Source organism: Coloeus monedula, assembly GCF_965178545.1.
Source record: "Coloeus monedula genome assembly, chromosome: 4".
NCBI lineage: Eukaryota > Metazoa > Chordata > Aves > Passeriformes > Corvidae > Coloeus > Coloeus monedula.
In genome coordinates, this window is record NC_138784.1 from 20,040,188 (window position 1) to 20,053,818 (window position 13,631).

Genomic DNA, 13,631 nt, shown 5'->3' on the forward strand with positions numbered 1-13,631 from the left:
GGCATGGCAGTCAATAACAGTGGGAGGGGGGAAATTGCTACATTCTACCATTCAGGGAACCTTCAAGTTCTGTCTCAGAACAGAGGCAGTTCAGCAGTTGATGAGAAGAGGAAAGGTTTGCAGTTTGTGCACGTTTTTGCTCTCTCGGTTCCTGTTTTGTTGCAGATGTCATTCATTTAGCTGTGGAAGGCTTTATCAGCCCTTGCAGAGGCTTTCCCCTGAACACACCACTCAAGGCTGGAGCTGTAGTGGAGGAAAATGGAGCCTGTAGATCTCCTGGCACTTGCCTCCCTAGAAATGAACAGTACCACAGTTACCCTGGCTTTGCTGGCGATCTTCCTGGTCCTGCTGTATTGGTAAGTGATAACAGTGATGTGGGCTGCACATCAGGCACAAACCCTGCTGAAGCTCCACCAGCATCTGTAGAGTCTTTTATCCATGAGGGGAAACTGGAAGGTAATTGCCTAAGAGGGAAATGGAGGGGGAGTTGGTTTGGCTGCAGAGGGTGCAATAAATACTCAGAAAACTCATGATGCTTTTAGAGAATTTTCTCCTTGAAATACTGTCTTGTAAGTGCTTTACCAACTGCTAACAAAAATTAAGAACTTATTCTAAATTAAGAACTTATTTGTTGGTTTCTTATTAATTTCTTTGGGCAGCAGGAACGTTGGTCCAGGTCAGAAAGAAAACAAGTACTTGTTGGTTCTCTTCTCTGTACTATGCTGCACTGTTGTTCTTTGGCTTAAGTGTACAGACACTTTAACTGCTGCTTGAATTTCCTCTCTTGTTCTTTCCACACTGACTAGTGGATACAAATCAGAATAACAGCAGCCCTAATGCTTAGCACAGTAGGCATTGCAGTGAGCTGTGCTGAAATGAAAAAACCCTCACCCTCTCCTGACAGTTTATTTCAGAAATTAAATTACCTGAACGGGGAGTGTTTTTCTGACTTTTTTTACTTGTATGTCTCTTCAAATCCTGCCTTCCAGTAAAAGAATGGGGGTTTTTTCAGTTGTATGAGTGTTCAAGGAAAGGTTTCAGGGACTGTTGCAGAAAAAAAATCCAACAGAAATCCAAAGGTAATCTGGAAGAGAATAGTGATGGCACCATGAGTTCAGCACAATTGTTGTAGCAATGTAAATGACAGATCGTTTTGCATATATTTTGTCATTCTTTCACCCTGTTGAGCTTTATTCAGCTTCCTTCTGTGTCCAGGAGGGTCTAGGGAGACTAAAAAGGGTCAAACCCATATTTGACGTGTGTTGCTGTATGAAATAGGTGGGTGAGCCAGCTTTCTTAGCAAGATCTGCCCAAATCATCACAAACGTCCAAGTCCTACTTCCTCTGAATTTTACTGGGAAAAAGAATGGCAGTTCTAGGTCATTAAGTAAGACCATGCTGTTTAGCTGCAGACCTGTGCATCTCTGGGAGTGTAAGGGGGAGAGAGGGAGGACAGAGGCACATCCACAGTTCAGAAAAGCAGCAGATCAGCTGGTGAGATCTGGCCACCTGTGAGTCATTTGAAATAGCCCGATACTTCCACATAGCGCATGTCCAGATGTGCCAAGACCTCTGAAGACCTGGAACTGCTCCTTGTAAATGTCAGGTACCGTGTGGTGTGTGCTTGCCCAGGGCCTCATTTTCTGGTTCAGTTTGGGGAAGACTATTCCTCCCCTTAAAGTTAAGGTTTAGTGCACATTTGGTCTGGTCATTAACAAACCTAGCTCTAATTGCAGAGTTAAACCAGACTCATGGCTGTGGTCAGTTACTGCTGAATGGAGTGCCTACCATAAAAGTTTCAAAAAGTTCAACTTAGCAGTGAGGTGGGAAATTGTCTAAGAGTAGGGACACCCCATTCAGTGTGTCTGGTGGAAGGTGAGTTCTGTGAAAGCACCAAGAAAAGTATGCCAAAGTTTTATGTGGGGAAAGTGTTTTATACTCTTAACTACAGATTCAAGTTGATTTTTAAGTAGCTTATTAAATACAGGTGCATATAGATCACTCTTCCAATGGGAAGCTGGCGATTCTTAAACCTGCAATGAAATAAGCTATGGGCTGTTGGTAGGTTTGCCTGGTGGCTGAGCTGTTCAGATCTATTTATCTCAGTAAAATGCAGTGACTGAGCCCGTAAGGTTAAAGTCTTGAAACACATCTGTAAGCATGGTAGTTGTTGTTCAAACTTGTCAGCTTTCTAATCTGAGTCTATTTTGTTAAAGTTTTTTATACTGCATGCTTGTTTAAACAAATCAGTAAAACTCAATGCATGCTCACATCTTCCTTTATTCATGACAATGACTGAAACCTTGGGTTCAAGGAATTATTTAAACAGTGTGTAAAATGGTTGCTAATAGAAATGCAGGTCTCTAATTCTAGGGAATGTTTTTATTACAGTCGTGTTGCATACCTGATTATCTGGCTCTTCTAGGAGTTAGAAAACATGAGTGTTGTGTATGGCAGGAGTAATAATTAAGTAATAACTCTTAAAATTCCTTTGAGGTTTTCCTTATAAGCCTTATCCTAATTTTTTAATAACTACTGAATTATTCTTTTTTTTAGCTTTTTCTGCCAGGATTGTATCTTTTTAGAAGGGCAATCCTGGGGAAAGGGAGGAATGAATATTTGCTATTGTAAATTTTCTTATGATTGTAGCTTATGATTGATCGAGGTCACGTTGTGTCAACTGTTGTATGAGTGCAAAGAACGGGCAGTTTGTCCACCTTATTGGCTGTGAAAGGCTTAGTAAGGCTCAACAGAAGGCAGCTGCAGGTAGAGGAGAGAGTCAAAAGTTCTAATGCACACTAGAATAGGAATGTGGCAATGGCAATGTTCATGTTTTTGAGCTCTTTCCTTAGCATGGTTTTTGTGGATGGGGGTACTCTGTGATTTAAATGACAGCCTTGAGCTGCTGTCCATTGGCTCAGCCTCAGTCCCTGTTAGTGTGTGTATTGTAAGGCCAGCTGGGATTTGTCACAGTTCAGCTGGCAGGTGGTATCTTGCTAAGCTGTGATAAGGCCAATCTCTTCACATTTTTGGGTATGGTGAGGTCATATGAAAGAGGGAGAGAAGAAAGGGTTGATTGGGAAAGGGAGGAGAAGCTGTAGCTGCATAAAATAAACTTGAAGTTATAAGTCTTAGGAAGAAACTTGGATGATTTGATAATTTTTTGGGCAGTTATTTATGGTACAATGAAGATCATCAAAAACTCTTTATAACAAATCATGTAATAGCACATCTCTGATTTCTCATGCGTTGTTATCAGTGTAATATGAAGGTGTTGCTTGTAGCGTAGTGTATCAATTTTAAATCAGTGGAGCAACTATAACTTTTCAGTGTTTTTCTTCTACATGACCTTAAGTCAGCTCTAAGGAGAGGCTTTTTATGGTAGTTGATTTAATGTTGGGAGTAGAAAGAGCTATGAAGCTTTTTGGGTACATAGTCTATTTGGATTTGAACAGGAAGTTGTTTTTTGGTAATCTGTTAAGAGGCTGCTCCAACCTCTTTGCTATCCCCCATTCCTGAAGGATTTAGTTATCTGCTTCTCTCCCCATTCTTACTACTTGTTCTCTGTAGGTAAAAGTCTCTTCTTGCAGATTTCTTATCATGGATTCTTCAATGTCTGTTGCCACATCATTATTATTGTGATCGACAGGCTACTGCTTTATTGACCACAGGAAGGCATAATATGGCTAACTACCAAAGTTCAGTAATACCAGTGGCACAACATTTAGCGCTCTTAAAAAATGTCTTGTCCATGTCCTGCCTTGTGATTTCTTCCACACAAACTGATTATCGGAGCAGTTTCTTTTAAGAGCACTTGCTTTCTCAATTGTGAGCACTGCTGTCTCTATTTGCCTAATCTCTGTGAATCTCAGGGGGGTTTTTTTAGGCATGAAATAAAACCAAACTCTTAAGGGAAGACTGAGCTTAACATTTACAAATCCTAGTGATATTCTCCATTGAAAAATACAGTAGTATATCTATGCAACATATTGTTCATTTTAATTTCAAACATATGCTGAGTTGGATATCCCATACTTGGCTGTAGCTGCAGACATTGCTTTGTGTCTTTCTTTTTGCTGTCTGGGTAGATGTTTGATAAAATGAAAGCAGGAGTTTATCTTGCTTTAAAGTTTAATGTACCATAAGCTGAGCATTATGAAGAAGCTGTCACAGCATTCAGATACCTGTGTTCAAACTGGATTATCAATCCCTTGTCTAAACAAACCTGGGGTTTTTTAGAAACATGGAGGTTGGATGGGAGTGTTTGTTTATGTTTGCAAGATCCATGTCTAATTGCATGCTTTCAAACATAGCAAAACATAAACTAGTGGTGTTCCTGTCTGTTTCTGAAAAGCTAAGTAATTCAGAAAGATGTCATTTTTACATTGAAGTAATATTAATGATCGCTTGTGCTACGGACAAGTATAGAGAGACTAAGGGTTTGGGGTCCCCTTAGATCAAGGTACTGTCCACTCAGTGCAGAACAAATCAATCCTGACCCAGAGAATTTGCAGTCTCTGATAAAAACGAATGAAAACTGAACTTAATATTTTTCCTCCTCTGACCTTAAGTGTAGACATTTGCATACAGGTGGATGGGGGACATTCTTAGACATGGGACACACGTATTAGAGTTCATCAGTTGGTGCCATACCTGTACTAACCCACGCCAGAAGTTGATCTCAGGACAAGGAAGTATTTCCATACAGGTGACTTCAATACCATTGCTTGTTTGGCATTACTTTGCATCTGTGGTTTTGGAAAGGGCTCTAAAGGGAATGTTTAGAGGTAATCTTTTTTCAGCAAAAGCTTCATTCTGGTTTTGCAGAACCTTGCTGTTTGGGGTTGAGTTAGCTAAACCTTCTTTTTTTCTAAAGTAAATGCCACCTAATACTAGACCTTGGACCAATTTTTTCCCCTCAAAAGATCACTGTTTATGAAAGATGTTTGACAGCTAGAGATCTAGGCTTATGGTCTGAGTGCAGGCATAAGAGAAGTAGATTATTCCTGCTAACACATCCAGATAATGCTTCTGGACAGATCCAGGGACAGGCAGTACAAAACTTGGATCCTTTCTGGGTAGGTAGGCCCTAACTTTTCCACCTGGCACTGCTGCCATCAAAGGCACAGGGCTGCAATGACCACTCTGGCTGGAAACAGGCCTGGGTGTGGAGCATCAGCAAACATTCAGAAGGATGTACAGCTCTGCTCTTATATCAGGCTCTTTGAGGTGAGAGGTTCAGAGAGGCATCCTAATGCTCAGGTGTCAAAACCTGCTCGTTTCTGTTTCTGGCAGAAGGCACAGCTCCGTAGGCAGCGAGTGCTCGGGGGCTGGTGCTCCTGTATTGCTCCTGGGCTCTGGCTGCTGGACTTGTCTCCATCTCCCACATCCTTCTGACCAGCGATGTCTGACCTCTGAGCTGGGACCTAAGGTTATGGTCCCTAATGAGTCTTCTCCTATGACAACCTTGTAGCTTCTCAGTTTGCAGTGAACCCAGCATCAGGTTTACAGGGTCAGAAGGCTGGGAAGTTTTGGGGTTTTTAATATTCTGTTAACCCCAGCTGGTGGTTGTTTTGGTTTTTTCCTAAAATGGCCATTATGTCAGTGGAAATCATTCTGCTTCCCTCCTTTATTTGAATGTCCCATTAGAAAAGCTAGAAGGATCTGACTCAACAAGAAACATCAGCAAACTGATGTTGATGACAGAAAAAACATAAAAAGATTCTGAATTGTCTTTGTCATGCAGTTTCACATCAAGCAAATCTGGAATTCCCACGAATGTGTCAAACATAATTTGATCCCACAGCTGTGCAATATATGGCCTTGTCTTGGAGCTAAATCAAGCATCTCTAGGTGAGCCTGAGGAGCAGAATTATACTGCTGAATTACTGAATTATAATTTGGAAAAGTGCCATACCACAAGTGACAAAATACTTTATTTCTCTGAAAACAAAGTAGATTTGATCATCCAGAATGAAGTTCACTCAGTGCCCTGATTATGCTGCTTTTAGGTAAGCAAAATTATCTTACATTTTGGGGAAGAAGCAGAACAGTTTTCTGTTGTTGCTATCACAGCTTCAGAGCTAGGTTCTCTGGGGTATCCTCAGAGGCTGTTATAACACCTTGGTTATTCAGACAAATGTAGCTGGGTCTTCAGTGCTGTGCAGCTTTGGTTTTCCTGGGTTGCACTGCACTGCAAAACTCAGAAATGGTCTATATTAAAGTTTTGTTTTGTTTTCAGTTTAGAGATTACGTGTCCAGCAGTGTTTATTTGAAGGCCCTCAAGTAGTTGCTGAGCTTTTTGCTTTTGTGAAGGTGCACTTTACCCTAAAAACACTGTGTAAAAAAGTCAATCTCCGGCCTATTAATTCCTTGTGGTCTTCATTTTTCCCTGAACTTTTTCATGCCTTTCCCCATTAAATCCCAAATTAAAGCATAGTTTGATTTTAGTGCATGGAGATTGGAGCCTTAATAGTATGTAAAGGCAGACAGGCAGGGATAGGATGGCGTCCTTTCATGAAACAAGTATATTTACCTGTGTTCTGCTGTGATCTCCAGATCCATGTCCAGTGGAACAAGCTGCAAAGCTGGATAATGCACACAAATGCCGCAAGAGCAAATAGGAGCTGGACACAGCCCTTGAGCCGTCCCATTTCTGCTTCCCCCTCCTGTGGGGCTTGCAATGGCCTGGGTCTGGTCTCAGCTGGGTTGCACAGGCAGGAGAGACCAGCAAGGGAGGGAAGTACTCTGACTTCTCCATCAGGCAACTTCTGCCTGAGAGTCTGCTCTGGAGCTTCACTGAGCTCTTCTGGACCAGCAGTTTGGTTTTAACTTTTGATCTGCTTTTTGCCTTCAGGCAGGTTGCTTTGTTTAACTTGGGGATATTTGGGTCCCTCTCAAAGTGATTTTCGGTACTCCAAATTATCTTCTAGGAGCTCCTGCCTCCATCTACTGACAGTATTAGGAACATGAGGAACTTAATACCCTGCTGGTGGTGCTTTAAATGGAATTGAAATTAGATGGTGGGAGAAGGCAATGTAAACAACTTCCTCAGAGAGAAAGCTCTGCAAGCAGTGGGGCACTCCATCCCATTGCACTGGCGCTGTCTCTCGCTGTGTCTGTGCATTTAATTGCCAGGCTCACAGGGGCCTCTCAGGTCTGCTTCAAACACTGCCATGAGCTCTGCTCTTCCCTGAACCCCAGGGGTGCATACTGGCCGTTCCTGTGATTGCCCTGCACTGGGGGGATTTGTTGTTCCCCCTGTGCTTCAAGGTGTGTGGATTTTTGTCACTCCACTTTCAGATAGCACACAAAGTGTCCTGCCAGCCTGCCTGTGTTCCCTCTTAAGTGAAAAGTTAAAACAGTGGGCAGTTTTGACAGGTTAGAACTCCTCAGAGTGCTGAAATCTATGTTGTCTCTTTTCTTGTCTCCTTTAACATTGCTCCCATCATTTAAAAAAAATTTCCCATATTCATCTTCACTCCTTTTTGTCTTTGCATCAGACTTCATCCATGTCAGTGTTTGTTTTGTCCTCTCTGCTGGCTCACAGGTAATTTATGCCTTTGATTGCCATGCCTTGATCTTCTGCAGCGAAGTTTTATACAGTATTTAATGGAGCTGTCTGAAAAATATTTTAAAATATTGACATATTATTGAGAGATTGTTTTTTATCAGTTCCCCTTGACATACCCAAAATCTTTAGATGGATTTTTCTCTCTCTTATCTCCTTGGTTCTGTTTTTGTTTTTTTTTCTCTATTGAAAACAAAGTTTACTGTTCCATGAGCTCAGTATGTGCTAAGTACTGTGAGACAGCTGAAAGAGCTCAAAATATTTTCTGGTTTGGGTTTGGATATGCATTTATTTCACTTACCCAGGAATAGCGGAGGAGCTTGAGAAAATGATGTTCCATGTCTGCCTCTTCCTTCCCTCGCTTTCTATGCCATTGCTTAGACTGTTGACAGTTTCTTTCAAGCCTTACTTGTTTATTTGACATGTGTTATCTATGACTGGAGTGATGTGCAGGTCAATAGGAATACAAGAGTTTTAATGAAGGGATTATCTAGCATGTGGGAGATTCTCCATATCCATTCCTTTGGTAGTTTCTTTCCCAGCTAGTTGCTGCTTTCATGGTTCTGCAGAACCTCTGAAGCTGTTGGGGGAGCAAGGAAGAGACAAACAAGGAAAAGGGCAGAACTTGTTATATTGCTTTTTTTTGCTTGGGTGGGAAAAGAAGCTGGATGCCCAGCAATGGGTTGGAAGGGACTGGGAAGAATGACTGGGAACAGCAGGATATGACTCCATGTGAATTTGTAGTGGGTTGTTACAGATTGAGGTCAAGTATGTTTGGGTAAATTGAGGCTGGAAGAAAGGAGCTGAAGTGAGATGTATGTTGGGAGTAGGAAATGGGGCAGTGGCTGTGTGCTTGCTTGTATGGACAAAGTAAAGTCTACTTCCTTGGAAGGAATAATCCCTTTCAGCTACTAAAAACCTTGTGATGCTCTTTATGAGTTGAGGGGCATGGGAAGGATGAAAAGGCAGTGGACTTTAGAGGAGATGAGTAATTGGTAACTGTATGATCGCAGGCTCCTGCTGAATGAATGCCCTTGGATGAGAACTCTTGGCGGAGTTCTGAACCTGTAACCCTCAGTATTGTTTTAACTTACTTGGTGGCAATAAATCTGATGTAATCTGTGCATGCATGTTTGTGGTTTTGCATCCAAAAAGCTCCAAAGAGCTTTTATATAAACACCCTCTCAGTAGAGTTATAACAATTGAAGAGGTCGTCGAGGCATGTGGTTTGAAATGTGGGAAAGACATGAAATAAAGCCATCCTGGGAGAGGAATGAGCAGCTAAAGGATCCTCAGTGGGTTGCATGCTAGCATGACAGACAGAGAATGATGGTGGTCAAAACTACAAGGGCCCTCTTCCATCTTTAAAATATCGATATGACCTGTTTGTTCTCCAAAGACCTGAACAAATCTCTGTTTTAAGATTTTCTGAAATACTCATCATGGCTTGAGATCAAGCAATCTCTCCAAGAGAGCTCTCAGTATAAGCTTCATGGTAGCAAAACTGAGGAGCTGCATGTTTATCTTAGGATAGATTTCAGTGACTGTAACACTATTGTGCTGGATTGATTAATGTCTCTGAAAGCTATGATGAATTGTTCTCAGTATGGGACCCTGAGTTGACCAATTGTTGCTCAGTAGCCATTCAGGTTAGAGCTCTGGCCAACAGCTTTAGGAAGAAGAAAAAACCTCTCGGTGGTTCCAGAAAGACTTCAGATCCCCTCTGTAGCTCATGAAACAGGGTTGTTCTGGAGTAATATTCAGCAGCCTTCACTTCTATGTGTCTGGCTTGCTCTCTCTCATCTCCTCTTCAGAGCTAGGAAAAGGTGGTGCAAAGATAAAGAATCCTCAGTTTTAGGAAAATATTCCTAGCTATGGCAAAAAACCTCAAGCCTTTCCCATTTCAGAAGAATAGTATTTTAAAATTTGTTTGTATACTAGCAAGTTTTAGTCCTCAGGTAATTTCTCACAGTTTTTGTAGTTGTGTCTCTCAATAGTTGTCTTTTAAAATTTTAAAAAGTTTAAATTTTTAGCAGTAGTTAAGTATTCGCTGGTTTCACAATATATTTTCTTTCCTGAGATACAACTTTTGTGTAACATAAATGGATGTGCTCTCAATTTGAGTGGAAAACCAGCCATCTGGTGTTCTCCTAGGACACAGAGATCTGTTATTGACTGAAAGAGACCTTCAGACCTGGGGTGTCAGGCACAAAGGAGTGAGGAACCTCCCCAGCCAAAGTTTCAGAGCAAGCTTGGAATTTTAACTGTGGGCACAAGATGGTGGAAGGACTGTAGGAACCTGTGCCTTCACAGGCCATGAATCTTGTAAGGACAGGGGTATTTACAGTGTAAGTATGTTCATCCTGCCAGGACTCAGTCTCAGATTTGAGAGTTGGGATTTGGGTAGTTTATCCCTAACCTGCCTCCTCAGATTTAGGAGACTCAAGCCACTAACAAGCATGGTAAGGAGGCCTTTATTTCCATGGTAGCTGGTGACTTAGTTCCTATTTCAAGCTGTAACTGTGTCACTGGTGGACATTTTCTATTTAATTTTTGACATTGCTAGGGATTCTGTGCAGTAAAGCCTTCTTCTCCCTCCTTCTCCCCCTTTTTATTTACGTTCCTGAGTGAGAGCATAGCCAAGCAGTGAGCTCAGTGCCATGGAAGCATTTTATATTTTGAGCAGAGATAAAAATCTCATTCCTTCTATAAACAAAACAAATCAACAGATGATGCCCAGGAGAACCATTTCTCTATAGCCATTTTCCTCCAGCTGCTTTCTATTCCGTGCAGCTTGCAATGCACCATATGAAATACGTGTGTGCCTTTCTGTGTGTGCAAAGCACAGGTTTCCTCCAGACAGTGGCAGCTTCATCATAAAAAAATAAACAAAAACCACCAAAAAGCCCCACTTTTTTTGTCTTTTACAGTGCTGTATTAATAAGATTACTAATAAAGTTGAGATGCTTGGTTGTTTAATAGTGTGTAATTTAGCAGTGCTGGAGGATATGCTGGAGGAACTCTGCAGTCACAACCACTGCATCTTCCCTCTGAATGGGTTTGGACTATTGTCCGTGGGAGGATGAGGGACAGAAATAATCTGAGTGAGTCTGAGTGCCTCATAAACATGGCAGAGAGGAGAGTACAGTGAAACTGCTCAGAGTTTGCTGCCCTGTGTGTGCTTGCAGGTGTCCCTATGTCAGCGAGGAGATCTCTTCAGTGCTGCAGCAGCTTTGTGGCTGGGCACAAGCTTGTTGCAGGCATGAGACTGGTGGAAGGCAATAGGAATTGGCGCCTTCAGCCTGTTGTAAGCCCTTGGTTGATGGCACCTCTTGCTTTCCTGTTTTAGTTTCGCCGTGGTTCAGGTGGATGGCCAAGAGTTGCAGGGGGGTGGGGGTTGAGACCCTGAGGCACTATGGAAGGAGATCATGCAAGGGAAAGAGCAGAGGGGTTGTCTGGATGAGGAGCTGGTAGGTAAAGTGTACGGCAAGAACTCAAGAAGGAGTAGTTGCAGGTCAGCCTTTGGCAGAGGTGCAGCTGGAGGTATATCTTATCTCAGCAGAATCTTTCTGTTCACCTCCCCCTCCTGAGATGTGCTTTTGTACAGGAGGAGGGTGGCCAAGCCAGATGTTCCTAAGCTGGAGCCTGGGGAAGTAGTATCTATCCTTGCAGGGGCAGAGAAAGGTGATAAAAGTTTGAACATTGCTAGGTTAATGGACTGTCTGTTTGCCATCAATAGTAGCCTCTGAGACGTGAAGGAACTTGGAACTTAGTGGGGCGGGGGGGTAGGAGGGCAGTAAAATTTGGCAACATTATTTTTGGTCATCTTGATAAAGCACAGTTTAGAACTGAGGGAAGATATTGTGGTTTGACATCCAAAAAGCTCCTGAGAGCTTTCATGTAAACACCTTGCAAATATCCATGTATGTATACATTTACACCTATATATAAATACATAGCGAGTGACTCAGAACAAACAGCTTCTAAATAAGCAGCCAAACGTAACTGATCTGATCATTGGATAGATCATGTTCAGTGCCCAAAGCAACCCCCATATCCCATCTCCAGTCAAATGACTTCTGGCAGCTAAGGAAATAACCTTGGGTAAAACCAATAGGATTTTTATAACAGAGACATTAGCTATTGGCCCTGAGTGTATTTTATGATGCTGCCTCAGTTTTGGCTTGTATATCTTCATTCTGGTGTTGATGTGTTGTTCTGTGTTTTTGAAAAACTGCAGTCTCTCCCCACCACTCCAGGATCTGTGACTGCAGCAGCTGGCTGCGGGTTCACACTCATCAGCACCGGATCGTTCTCCAAGGCAGACCTCAGCTGGACAGGGCTGGGCACATGACACCACTTTGATTTGTTTAACTGGAGTGCAAGACAAGTAACTGATACAATTTCTGCTGTGCTACCGGGAGAACAAAGGCTGTACCTGATCTGGTTTGAAGTTCACTTTTCCATATTAACAAATTTCAGTTAAAAGAACTTTTTTCTACCAGATCAATTCTTTGGGTGGTATGGCTGAGATGGTTTTGATCAGAGGCTTCTTGCCCTAAACCTGAGTTTGCTGAATCATTGAAACAGAGTCTCAAACTTGCGTGAGAACGGAGTTCTGTTTACTTTGCTCAATTGCCCTGGTAAAGTTAGGGAGCAGCAAAATAATTGACTAGAAATTTCCCTGAATGACAAGTGCACATGAATCAATTTTTTTTTTTAACTTATATTTGTGAAAGTGTTTCCCAAGGATATTTGTTTATGTCTGAGCATTTAGGCTTGCACATCTATGGAGTTTGAACTCAGAGCTTTAAGGAAATGAAAGCTGTGTTGTAACATAGCTGACTTCTTCTTTTTTTTTTTTTCCAAAGAAGTAAAATATTTTAGGTGCTTAGTTCTTTCGAAAATCTAGATTTAAAGGGGGTGGTTAATAGTGGGAAATTTTGTCGCAATTGTTGGCAGCAGTGGCTGATTGTTTTTCTGTGTGGCACTATTTTGGGTCAACTTATAGAGCTGACTGTAAGATGTAAAACCATTTAGGTAAAGTTTACATGGACAGCTTGTCTCATTAATTATCCAAGAAATTCTGAACTCTTAAATAACAGCTCTAAGCTGATTTACTAGTGCAAGCCCTTTAAATTCATAGGCTGAATTTGGCTTGCATTGCTTAGACCAGTAATAAAACAGTATTGTGGGGTTTTTTCTTTCTTACCTGAGAACATAATTCTCCCACCTTTTAACTTTCACACGGTCATTTTTCTGACTAAAAAATGTTGTTGAACATAATATTGATACAATAAAAGAGCAACCCACACAGAAACCCAAGCTGCACCATAAATCCTTCTCTGAAGTTGCTCACACTGGTTATGTAAATAAAAGAAAATTGATGCTGTTTGCAGAATGTGATGATATAGGGGAAATTACTCTTACGTGATAGAAATTGTCTGCGTCTGTGTGTGCCCCTGTACCTGTCCCCCCACCCAGCTCTTTGTTGTTTTGGTTAGCTCTGTAGCTGATATAGACACCAGAGAACCACCCCCCGAGGCAGAAAATGTCCTTTCTCAAGGTTTCACAGAGGATCATTACAGTGACTGTTTTGTCTTTTCCTTGCTTGGGAAAGACCTTTTGACTGAAAAATATATTGCTCAGTTCAGGAGGAATTACTGTATGTAACCAGACACTAATGACTTTCCTTTGAATGTGGTGGGTTTTGGTTCCAATTCCAAATAGTGAATTGTTTCTCTGCAAACTAAGGGATGTTTTAACCCCATGACTGTTGATCCCCAAGGATGCAGCTGATCCATCTAGGGGGGGTTTTGTTTGTAAATTGCATTGCATTTGTAAATAGCTGGTGGCCAAAATCATTATCATTGTGTTAATTTAAAGATCAGTCAGCATTTTCAAGGGCTGGGCAGTTTCAAGAGCTTTCTCTGAGCAAGTTGGAGGCTTTGTCTTGGAGGCTGTGAGCAAATTGTTACAAGACACAAGAGAGCTGGTAGGAGTTTGTGGAATCATAATTAACTGACAATGGTTTTTCAAAAATGACATTTTTCAATTTAAA

At 41.7% G+C, this 13,631-nt stretch overlaps 1 protein-coding gene across 1 annotated transcript in view; it reads left to right on the forward strand.

The window, feature by feature from the left end:
• Positions 1–258: 258 nt before the first annotated feature.
• TBXAS1 (thromboxane A synthase 1) overlaps positions 259–13,631 on the forward strand; it is a gene marked incomplete at both ends in the record, with an annotated part of 227,535 nt that continues 214,162 nt past the window's right edge. The window contains one exon of the mRNA XM_082280876.1: positions 259–356. Coding sequence (XP_082137002.1) covers positions 259–356 — 98 coding nt within the window. The remainder of the gene's footprint in view (positions 357–13,631) is intronic.